General features: G+C 41.5%; 2 protein-coding genes across 3 annotated transcripts; both read left to right on the plus strand.

Annotated features, from left to right (window-relative positions):
- Nucleotides 1-31: 31 nt before the first annotated feature.
- hspa4a (heat shock protein 4a) lies at nucleotides 32-7,319 on the plus strand. Of its 2 annotated transcripts, XM_077741378.1 has the most exons (20): nucleotides 32-182; nucleotides 267-450; nucleotides 1,479-1,536; nucleotides 1,616-1,756; nucleotides 1,869-1,991; nucleotides 2,107-2,206; nucleotides 2,561-2,694; nucleotides 2,764-3,008; nucleotides 3,080-3,156; nucleotides 3,282-3,433; nucleotides 3,525-3,631; nucleotides 3,910-4,043; nucleotides 4,214-4,395; nucleotides 4,871-4,948; nucleotides 5,037-5,186; nucleotides 5,432-5,557; nucleotides 5,645-5,752; nucleotides 5,854-5,973; nucleotides 6,167-6,328; nucleotides 6,648-7,319. In XM_077741378.1, the coding sequence occupies exons 2-20, from the start codon at nucleotides 344-346 to the stop codon at nucleotides 6,846-6,848; spliced, it is 2,505 nt and encodes an 834-aa protein (XP_077597504.1). In that variant the 5' UTR covers nucleotides 32-182; nucleotides 267-343; the 3' UTR covers nucleotides 6,849-7,319. The 2 variants fall into 2 exon arrangements, with proteins under 2 accessions (XP_077597504.1, XP_077597505.1); XM_077741379.1 differs by having other exon boundaries at nucleotides 141-450.
- Nucleotides 7,320-7,641: 322 nt separating this feature from the next.
- rnf14 (ring finger protein 14) lies at nucleotides 7,642-11,096 on the plus strand. The gene is made up of 9 exons (XM_077741354.1): nucleotides 7,642-7,786; nucleotides 8,030-8,185; nucleotides 8,378-8,508; nucleotides 8,582-8,774; nucleotides 8,846-9,219; nucleotides 9,306-9,534; nucleotides 9,810-9,982; nucleotides 10,111-10,241; nucleotides 10,338-11,096. The coding sequence occupies exons 2-9, from the start codon at nucleotides 8,038-8,040 to the stop codon at nucleotides 10,396-10,398; spliced, it is 1,440 nt and encodes a 479-aa protein (XP_077597480.1). The 5' UTR covers nucleotides 7,642-7,786; nucleotides 8,030-8,037; the 3' UTR covers nucleotides 10,399-11,096.
- Nucleotides 11,097-11,567: the final 471 nt, after the last annotated feature.

Here is an 11,567-nt window from a genome sequence, read left to right on the forward strand (position 1 = left end):
AAAAGTGACATGGGGACTTTTAGAACCGGCATGTATTCGGACATGTTTGGAAAGATCCAGAATCATGGTCCTGGAAACCCAGATCTCACGATACCTGGTGGCGAGACTTCACTCGGCCACATTGAGACACCAAGCAGGCAGCGCAGTACAGATCGGGAATTCGGAGCACCGGTCGCTCAACGGTGGGGATTATGTCTACATGTTATAGTAGCCCAACTTAGCCCAACCTTAAAACTTATTCTCTGTACTTTCACATTATTGAACAGCCATACGCGTGACGTGTTGGTCATATTTTGCCGGCGTACGTAAGGACGCAAGTGAAGTTTGAAGACTCAGTCCGAAGATGTCTGTGGTGGGATTTGACTTGGGCTTTCAAAGCTGCTATGTCGCCGTAGCCCGAGCCGGTGGTATCGAGACCGTCGCCAATGAGTTCAGCGACAGATGCACACCGTAAGTATTCTTACTGAGTTGTTGGATCGTCTCGGTTGAATAGGAAATGTCGTTATATATTTATTATTATTATTTTGTGGTTGTCCCACTGATGTTGGTGGTAATGACACACGTGAACGCAGCGCTTCCTCTGTCTAAAAATGCTGTTAGCGGCACTTGATTTATTCAATAAAGGCTTTAAATAACGGTGCTGGTTTCAATGAACTTTTGCTGTATGAGTCGAAAATTTACAGTTAGTATATTGTACACATCGTAACTATGAGTGCCTACCCAAGCTAGCTTTGTTAGCCGAGATCATAGTTTTTTTTAATTAACTGTAACCATCAGGTCGTTAAACCCATTTACCACGGAACGACGGGCGGGCGGTGCAAAGTCTTGTACTCGTTGACGTTCCCGAGTGACTCAAGCACCGCTCAACCGGAGTGTTTTGTTTGATGATACCAAGGAGACAGAGGCAGTCCATGCTTGTTGGAAAATTCTAGCATTAACTACGGAAATAACTTCTCGTATATGTATATAGATTTACACAAATTTTGAAATTTGGCAGTTGTTCTACATGAATCAACACATGTTTTTATTGCAACTGTTGGGAAATATTCAATTAAATCAAGAAATATAACCATAATAAAATAATTATTCACCTTAAAAATCTCCATCAATAATAGAATATACATTTTGTAATTAAAAGATGAAAACTAAAATGATTTTTAAAACTATGTCCTATGTCTTAATCAAAACATTGTAATTACTGATATTTTGGACGCACACGCCCTCGGACACACCCTCGGACACACCCTCGGACACGCCCTCGCACACACCCTCGCACACACCCTCGCAGACGCCCACGCACGCACGCACACGCCCACGCACGCACAACACATGGACACAAAATGACCAGAAATCCACTTGTCTTTCGACTACTGAAAATTGGACTGGAAGTTTGTGTTTGAAATTTTAACACAACTATAAGCAAACTAGTTAATGTAATAAATGTCCATTAATGAGAATGACTTTTTGAATGTCCCCAGGTCCTTTGTTTCATTTGGACAACGGAATCGATTTATTGGATCTGCCGCCAAAAGCCAAGTGAGTGCTTCTTCCGGAGAAAAAAAAGTAGGACCATACACAATAATGTCTTTTTTTATCTTTCTTTCCTTGGTTGTAGGTGGTGACCAACTGTAAAAACACAGCACAGGGTTTTAAGCGATTCCATGGACGGCCTTTCTCAGATCCCTATGTTCAGTCGGTCAAGTCCAATTTGGTGTATGACCTGGCACCAATGCCTTCGGGATCAACTGGTTTAAAGGTGAAAGGCTTTATAATCATATTATGATTCCATGTTATACCAGTACTACTGAAGCACCATATCTGCCTGTAAAATAATATCATTCAGATAATACCATTTGTTCAAATGTTAGGTGATGTATATGGAGGAGGAGAAGTTGTTCAGCATGGAGCAAGTGGCAGCCATGCTTCTAACCAAGCTGAAGGAGACGGCTGAAAGCGACCTGAAGAAACCTGTGGCCGACTGTGTCATCTCTGTAAGAAATGCTGCATGAATTGAAATTCAAACGCTGTTTTTAGTTGATAAATAGTTTTAATATGACCACCTCGTCACTTATTTTTGCATTAGTGTGCATTCATTTCACTCCACAGGTTCCATGTTATTTTACGGACACGGAGAGAAGATCTGTCATGGATGCTGCGCAGATTGCAGGCCTCAACTGTTTGCGACTAATGAACGAGACCACAGCCGGTACTGGGGCACGCACTGCACCTGCATAGTTAAAAAAAAAAAAAGAGAGAAGCGCCCTTCAATCTAGAATTAGAACAACAATCATCTCAATGACATCGATTACAGTGGACTCTGTTTGACTTTTATTTTATTGTTTAATATGAGTCACAAATTCATATGTGCCACTACAGTGTGACTGCATAGTTTCACTAACATGCTCCAGTCACTCGCAAACATACTATCCTGCTCAGAATTCGAACATTGTCTTTTTCTATCTCCTTTCTTATTAAATTGTTCAGCAAAGTCTATATGGGTAACACTTCAACTATTAGCAGAGGCATAACATTACAATTGTCTTTTTTATTTTTATTGCAGTGACTTTGGCTTATGGGATCTATAAGCAAGACCTACCAAGTCCGGAAGAGAAACCAAGAAATATTGTGTTTGTAGATGTGGGTCACTCTGGTTACCAGGTTTCTGTTTGTGCCTTTAATACGGGAAAGCTCAAGGTGACTATTCGAATAATGGATGTTTACCGTCACGCCTGGCCATCCAATGTTAACCGTGTACTCCTTCAGATACTGGCGACAGCGTTTGATTCGGAACTTGGTGGGAAGTACTTTGACGACATCTTGGTGACGCACTTCTGTGAGGAATTTGCCAAGAAGTACAAACTGGACGTAAGGTCCAAGCCTCGTGCGCTAGTGCGCCTCTACCAGGAGTGTGAGAAGCTCAAGAAACTGATGAGCGCCAACTCCTCCGATCTGCCCCTCAACATTGAGTGTTTCATGAATGACATTGATGTGTCTAGTAAGCTTAACAGGTGAGGTCCAGAAGTGGATATGCTAAACCACTAGCAACCATGATAATGGCCTATGTTGTCTGTTTCCACAGAGGTCAGTTTGAGGAGCAATGCGCAGGGCTGCTAGCCAAAGTGGAAGCCCCTTTGCGCAGCGTCTTGGAACAAGCGAGTGAGTGCATGTCTGTTTAATGATGGTCGCATTGTTCATTGTCAACAAGAAATTTTGATGGACTCAAAATGCTCAACATCTTGGATGGAATTCCAATTGTGTACCCTTTTTCTACCTTATCCCAGAGTTGAGGAAAGAAGATGTGTACGCAGTGGAGATAGTTGGCGGTGCCTCCAGAATTCCCGCCATCAAAGAACGCATCAGCAAGTTCTTCGGCAAAGACCTGAGCACTACTCTGAATGCAGATGAGGCTGTAGTCAGAGGCTGTGCACTGCAGGTACTGTTGTCTTGGTTACTTTCTTACAGTGAGGATAACAATACAACATTTTTTGTTTTTATTTTGGAAATTACCTCTCTTCTTCACACAGTGTGCCATCTTGTCTCCGGCCTTCAAAGTCAGAGAGTTCTCCATCACGGATGTTGTCCCTTATTCTATTTCTCTTAAATGGAACTCTGCAGCAGAGGAAGGACAGAGGTAAAAAGGTCACACATAGTGTTTAGTTGCATTCAAGTAACATCAGATATGCGTGCCTCTTGTTCACATGGTCAGCTGCTTAGTTCAACACTAAATCGAAGGAATGAAAACTAGCGACCTGGTTTTATTTGAGTTGACCTCTGAAATGTGGAAATTCAAGATTTCCAACTTCATGAACTCAATAAAAATACACAGAAGTTCATTTTTTTCTCAGTTTTTTTTTTTTTTTTTTAGAAGGGCTTTCTCTTGACTTGCACCCTATTTTTTCCCATTGACAGCGATTGTGAGGTTTTCCCAAAGAACCATGCTGCTCCCTTCTCCAAAGTGTTGACTTTCTATCGAAAGGAGGCCTTTCTCCTGGAAGCATACTACAACAAACCTAAGGAGCTGTCCTATCCCAACACCTCCATAGGTATAGTGCAGATCACTGCCTCATTCTTGGACATTCGTGCTTCATTGTGTTCATTCACTAGCCTAATGCAAGCCAATTTTGCTCTCTTCATATATAACCCTTTAAGAAAAATGGCATTTTAACACAATATGTTAGCCACAGATGAAGAGTTAAACAGTTTCCATCCACAGGCCAGTTCCTGATACAAAATGTGGTTCCTCAGTCATCTGGAGAGAGTGCCAAGGTGAAGGTCAAGGTTCGCGTCAACATCCACGGCATATTCAGTGTGGCGAGTGCTTCCCTCATCGAGGTACTGAAGGCAACAGATGGTGAGGAGCCAATGGAGACAGACCAGACAGCCAAGGATGAGGAGGTTTGTGTGATCTTTAGTTGCACTTTCTACGGGGCGAGGGGCTTGGTTGCATGTTGGGATTACTTTCCCAGGGTCTGTTCACGCCTCACGTTAACATTCTGTAAGTCATTATGGTGGAATTTGGCAGGTAGGTTTCATGAGTTCTCTTTTGTGTCGCGGTTGTATTCATCATTGTGTTAGGTGACATGCTTTCAAAATATTGTCTTCCATTTACTTGGTTTCAAATGATAAAAAAGTTAGGATGGGCCCCCTCAACACACAACAGTAAAATGGGTAGGAAAAGAATGAAGTAATTTGGTTCATTACCTAAGAATGTCATCAAGTGGGACAATAAGGCAGACTGGAGTGTCTGCTTTTTAAAATTATTTTATTGTTTTAAAATTGGTTTCGGGTGGAAATATTTTACAGTCATTTTGGCCCAAAATGTAATAGTGGCAGACCGAAATGTGTTTTTGTTTTATTGTTTTTGCATCAGAACAAAATGCAAGTAGACCAGGAGGATAAAAAAGGAGTTCCAGGAGTAGAAAAAAAAGGTGACCCCGAGGAGATGGAGGTAAAATTGCTGTTCAAATATTAATTTTATATCAGATGTGGGTCTTTTTATTGTGGGATCCTAATTTTTATATTGTTTTAATTTTCAGACAGCAACAGAAGAAAGCAAGCAAGAGAAAAAGAATGAGCCTCAAGCAAAGAAGGCCAAAGTCAAAACAAAGATGGTGGATCTGCCCGTTGAGACCAACATGTACTCGCAGCTGTCTACTGACGTCCTAAATATGTTTGTGGAGAATGAGGTAATGCTTTCAAAAGCAGCGGGCATGCCCAGCATGCAGTCCAGGAGGTTTTGCTTTAGCCGACATCGTGCTGCTCTTTTTTTTTAACCCCTAGCAATAGTGAATGTTACTCAAATTCAACATTATGAATGTGGAATCTGTGAAGTACAATCTGGAAACTGAATGTGGTGGCTGCAGTGTATATTTGCTGACTTAGCTTAGACCCAATGCTTCTCCAAGCAACATTTTTATTGAACACCTTTTAGGGGAAGATGATAATGCAAGATAAACTGGAAAAGGAAAGGAACGACTCTAAGAACAGCGTGGAGGAGTATGTGTATGACATGAGAGACAAGTTGTTTGGCACCTTGGAGAAGTTTGTCAAAGAAGCGGTAAGAAAACTTGTTTGGAAGTGCATTTATTCACATTTTCCATTCTTGCATGACATTTACAGTTCTCATTATTATATATACCTGCAGGACCGCGATGCTTTTGCAACCAAACTGGAGGATACAGAGACTTGGCTGTATGAGGATGGAGAAGACCAGCAGAAGCAAGTTTACATTGACAAACTGGCAGAACTGAAGGTAGTGATCACGGATATGATTGAAAGCATTGGCTGGGATTGCAAGATAACTTGATGATTGATTCAAACATTCACTCTAACATCTACCTATTATGTCCTCAGACATTTGGGCAGCCTATTGTTGAGAGAGCCATGGAAGCTGAAGAGCGGCCAAGGGCATTTGAGGAGCTGGGCAGGCATATTCAAATGTACATGAAGGTCATCAATGCCTACAAGGGAAAGGTAATTGCGACAATTTTTGGTGCTACAAATGTTTGCCAAAAGACCATACAGTTTGAAGGCTCATTTAATGATGTTTAATTATTGAATTTGTTCTGAGGCTGGGATTGAACACCTAATGTGCATTGACGTGTCTAAATCAGAGATCCTAAAATGTGAAAAGTGGCTTTGTCATTGAAAATGTGTTTTCCTAAAGGAAGAGCAATATGCACACTTGGATGAGCTGGAGGTGACACGAGTGGAGAAGCTGGTGAACGACGCCATGGCGTGGATGAACAACAAGATGAACCTGCAAAACAATCAGGAACTCACCCTGGACCCGGTGGTCAAAATCGCAGAGATTCAGGCCAAGTCCAAGGTATGCAAGTCATGGTCTCAAGTTCCATACAAAGTGGAACAGTACTTATTATACAACGATATTACTATTTAATAGACCTTTATAGGGATTGTAGGAATAAACAATGGAATGTTGTATGAGTTTGTCTATTGCGTTGAATTCCAAATTCTACTGTTTTGATCTTCTAGCAACATCTCAACATTGTGATAATATCAAAATGGATTTTATTAAGTATAATGTGTCACATGTATCTTAATAGACTATTTGATTGTAATTCCGCCAACAAGCCATGCAAGATATTGATCTAGCATTTGTTTCTGCCATCATTATTTCTATACAGGAGCTTTACTCAGCATGCAACCCTGTGCTGTCAAAGCCAAAGCCCAAGGTGGACCCTCCAAAAGAGAAGACTGACAACGGGCCCACCAATGGGCAGGAGGGAACGACAGAGGGCCAGCAACCCGAATCAGACAATATCCAACCCGCAGGCACAGAGCAGAAAGCGGCGGAGAACAAGCCTCCCCAAATGGACATTGACTAAATAACCTTTCGTAATTTACACTCATTGTGTTGCGCTTGTGAGGATCTGGCAGTTTTCCTTTTTCAGTTGTACTCACTGACTTGTTTTGCTTCATGTGTACAAACTAGTTCATTTACAAAGGTAACACTGGGATACGTGAATACGTGTGTTTGTAGTATATACTGGTCATGGGAAAGGGGCAGATTGAAAGTTCTGGATTGTTTGGCTAATGACTTTTTTTTATGTATACTTAAGATTTTTTTTTGTATTTAGATTTAAAACAAGTTCTCAAAGAAAACCTTGAATGATAACAATCTGCTATTGTGGAGTATTTCATCACCTGGCTTAGCATTTCACATTCATTTAGTTGTATCATCTTTTACTTGATTTTCGGTTTATCCCCTCAGGGGTTGTGTTTTTCTACAGAATGTTCAACCAGGTGCTGATGTTGATGCTACACCATCAAAAAGCAAAAATAAATGTTAAGGACTATTTTTTTCTTTCATTTATTTATCAAGTAGTAACCGAATATTGACTTTGATAATTCTACTTTCACTCCAATGTACCATGCGAAATGGCAAGAAATGCAACTTTGAAAGAACACGTTCTTAACCATGCTTTAGGAGTTCATAACTTTGCTCCTTAGAGTTTTCACTTAAAGTGGTGGTGTGACTATCAAGAAGGAATGTTAAATTGGGTCAAATGTTATAAGAAATAATTGTAAGAGATACTGGTATAATTATGTAGCCAATTAACATTTAAATTGGTAAGTCTACAATATATAGATATTTTTCAGTGACGAAAAATTGACATAATTGCAAATGTATTAAGTGCGCTTGAAAAAATTGTTTGCGAGTGTATTTTCTGAGTTGCGTAACGTGCGCTCGCACTCCAGACCTGCCGGTGGCGCTGTGACTGAAGGCGCCGTGCACACGTCTGTAGCTTCTGGCACTTTTAAGGTAAGCAACTATTCTTAAAACATCATTGTCACGTGGCACCAGGTTTACTTTTTAAAATTACTTCACACGGATGAAGGAACAATGTTGACGCTGTAACAAGTTGAAGCTATTACCGAGATCTGATTCCTTGAAGAAAGCTAGATCTGTAGCCGAGACTGGCTAAAGACTGATGACATTTCCGCACACGCCTCCTAATAATACTTCACTAAGACATCAATTTTTACTGCTAAATTGTTTTGCCAGGAATGTAAATGTCTCAGGACAAGGCAGACCAGGAGGACGAGTTGCTTGCCTTAGCAAGTATCTATGAGGAGGAGTTCCATCGAGAAGATTTAGCCCAGGGGGGAGAGATCCAGCTCTGCGTAAAGCTTCCACCCGGTTTCAAAGTTGTCGTCAATGGTACCGGGGAACAAATCGGCGACCTAATTAGTGATTTTCTGAGAAAAAAAATCAACTGTGCTAATCCTAGTCCATGATATTATTTTTCATCATAGTTAATTTGTGAATTATAACTGGAGTTAGCACTCTACTGTAGTTCTAAGAGGCTCAACTGTCATTGAGTCTCTTACTACCATTGTGACTCTCTTCCAGGAGAGAAGAAAACCGAATATAATATCAGCTTCTTACCTCCTGTGGTCGTCAACTTTGAGCTCCCTGAAGACTATCCATCGACAAATTCACCAATATTCACCATCAGTTCAAAATGGATGACCAGAGGACAGGTGTGACTTAGGACTGCACATCATCTATCCATCCCAACCTGTAACTTGTCCTCCTTTTGCTTTCACTCATCAGATGAGCTCCCTATGCCGGCGCTTAGATGAACTATGGGAGGAGAACCAAGGCTGTGTGGTTCTCTTCACATGGATTCAGTTCCTCAGCGAGGAGGTGTTGGAATTCTTGGGTATCCATTCTCCCCTCCTCATCACTAAGCATGAAAGTAAAGCGGGCGGGGATCGCAGCAGGAAATCCGATCACGCGGCCACAGGTAAAACATCTACAACTATTGGTCACTAGCACAGTAGGGTTTTCAATTCTTTTCTTCTCCATCTTGTGCAGCTGTGTCACAATTTGGGGGTCCTTGCGAAACCCCAGAGGACATAAGAGAGCTGAAAAAGGACAAACGTGATCAGCAGTCCACCCCGTTGGACCCACGAGCCATTGTGTCCATGGACACCCGTGCTGACCTCCTACCTCATCTACTCGACTTTGACGAGGCACAATGCCAGAAGGTTTTTGACAGCACTCAGTTCTCCTGCGCCATTTGCTTTACGGAGAAGCGTGGCGCAGACTGCGTCTGCTTCAAAGAGTGCCAGCATGTCTACTGCAAGGCTTGCATGAGTGAATACTTCCAGATCCAAATAAAGGATGGCAACGTGCAGTGCCTTAATTGCCCGGAGCCCAAGTGCTCATCTTTAGCCACGCCCATGCAGGTACCCAATTGCCATATGGTGTGTTCTCTATGTAAAGTCAGTTTAAAATGTTTCACCACCTTGTTTCTGGTTTGCGTACTCACTAGGTCAAGCAACTGGTGGACGAGGAGCTGTTCGCCCGCTACGATCGCCTCCTGCTCCAGTCCAGTCTGGATGGCATGGCCGACGTGGTGTACTGTCCCCGCTACTCCTGCGGAACGGCGGTCATGGTGGAGCCTGATACCACTATGGGCATCTGCTCTGTGTGCCAGTATGCTTTTTGCACGCTGTGTAAAATGGGCTACCACGGGCTCTCTCACTGTAAGATACCTGCAGGTAACATGATTGACAGGCACCTTTCAGTTCAAAATGCACCTAAATTTGAAGTCTTTTTCCATCCAAACTTTGGTAGATTGTGTGTAGTTAATTTTGTACTAGCCATTGTAAAAAAAGAGACGTTCATGGATTTCAGTAGAGTAACATTAAGTCACTATATTGAGTATCTTCCTTAAGAAAATATGTTTAAAGCCACTTTGTAGATCAAATTCCAATCAAGTTAGATGTTTCCAAGTATGGTCAATATGAATTGTTGATCTTATTTCGTAAAACAGAAGAATTACGCAGCCTCCGAGATGAATACCTGTCAGCCACGGTCGAGGGCAAAAAGTTTATGGAACAGCGATTTGGCAAAAAAGTGATCCAGAAAGCTGTGGAAGAGTCCTTCAGCAGAGACTGGCTCAGTGAAAACTGCAAAAGCTGTCCTTACTGTGGTACTAATATACAGGTGGGTGTTTATCCTGTAGATCACTGAATGCAGTGGACGTCCAATTGCTTTCTCATACAAATTTTAAAAAAGTAATTTAATATGGATGAATTTGAACTTTATATTATTCCGTGATTGTGGAACTATAGAAAGTGGACGGCTGCAACAAAATGACGTGCACCTCTTGCCGACATTATTTCTGCTGGTTGTGCCTGGGCCTGCTCAACAAAGCCAACCCATACAGTCACTTTAACAACCCACACTCGCCCTGCTACAATCAGTGAGTCACTCCTTCCTCCTCATGTCAAGACACCTTTTTTCTTTCATTAGATAGCTCTTAAATGTCATTTTCTTGTCTTTCACCCCTTTGCTTAAGGCTCTTCCAAGGTGTAGATCTGGAGGATGAAGATGCCTTATGGAGTGACGAAGAAGACTGATGTTTTTTGTAGTGTTCGCCACCTGAATGCACTTTATTGTATATCGCTGTCTTTGGAGTTTTTTGGGGGGGATTCTCGCATGGCAACGTCAGGAACATGAATTTATTGTTGGGGGAAAAAATAGCATTCAGACTAGATGAATTTGCCATGGATTTTATACATTGAGTGTATATACAGAACAGAAATGAGTACATTATAACTAGTGTATTTGTGAAATGAGCTCTAATGACAGACAGCTAGCCGCTTCCACAAATCTCACAGATAATGTTTTAGTAAAGACTTGATTTAGTCAGTCAGTCCAAAGAAAATTATTGCGGTTTTAAGTTTCAACGAAGTGGAATTACAGACTTGTTGTTATTGCACATGTTGCCAAAAGCTACTATCCAAAGGAGAGTGGTAGAGTTGGTATGATTACTCGTTTTTGTAAACTCTTGTTACCCAAAGAGAATGTTTACTTTTTTGTTTTCCACGTTACACAATTCAGATTAAAAAAAAACAACACTTTGTTGATACTTTAACTCACCATTCCTATCATCACCAAGTCCCATATTCTGCTACAAAATGAAATATATGTCCCACATCTGCAATTATAATGATAAGCAGCAGTCCTTTAATAAATATCTGTTAAAATTTTGAAAAATCTTGAGTATTTGCCTACTTGAATAAAATACCTCTCTCAATTGGGAGTACATGTTAAACTTTGTTATATTTTTGTATTCAAGGGTCCCACTGCAATGATTTCAAACTAATGCTTATGTTCTGGCCCATAGGGTGTCTTACCAGTTGCCACCTACAACGTGACCCATATTTGGGCCTATAATCTAGGTGGCGGTGCTGTATGACCTGTGTGAGCGCAACAATAAATGACTAAAGAAACAAAAGAGCACCCGTTGGAGCCTGAGACTGAAAAGAGACGACAACATTGTTACCCATTTGGCCAGAGTTGCTGACAGAGGACAACCCTTTAAAATGGCCCCTCTCTCTCTCTCTCTCCTGTTATACCGCCCTCCCATCAACACACACACACTGACTGACCGCTACTATGCTCCAAAAGATATTCTTTCACAAGCATAGGAACCTGTGAGTAACACCTGAAGACCATCAGCAAGAAGGTGTGATTGCCTTCCTGAAACTGGATTGTACTCCAACGGGGGAGAGAAAAAGGTCAG

This window comes from Stigmatopora nigra, chromosome 19 (assembly GCF_051989575.1).
Source record: "Stigmatopora nigra isolate UIUO_SnigA chromosome 19, RoL_Snig_1.1, whole genome shotgun sequence".
Lineage (NCBI taxonomy): Eukaryota > Metazoa > Chordata > Actinopteri > Syngnathiformes > Syngnathidae > Stigmatopora > Stigmatopora nigra.

Bases quoted from the DNA above. Each gene is read 5' to 3' on its own strand.
- hspa4a (XM_077741378.1), top strand. From the start codon at position 344: ATGTCTGTGGTGGGATTTGACTTGGGCTTTCAAAGCTGCTATGTCGCC. The intron at 2,207-2,560 runs GTACTGGGGCAC...TTTTTATTGCAG, and splicing joins AATGAACGAGACCACAGCCG to TGACTTTGGCTTATGGGATC. The intron at 5,974-6,166 runs GTAATTGCGACA...GTTTTCCTAAAG, and splicing joins TCAATGCCTACAAGGGAAAG to GAAGAGCAATATGCACACTT.
- rnf14 (XM_077741354.1), top strand. From the start codon at position 8,038: ATGTCTCAGGACAAGGCAGACCAGGAGGACGAGTTGCTTGCCTTAGCA. The intron at 8,186-8,377 runs GTACCGGGGAAC...ACTCTCTTCCAG, and splicing joins TTTCAAAGTTGTCGTCAATG to GAGAGAAGAAAACCGAATAT. The intron at 8,775-8,845 runs GTAAAACATCTA...CATCTTGTGCAG, and splicing joins ATCCGATCACGCGGCCACAG to CTGTGTCACAATTTGGGGGT.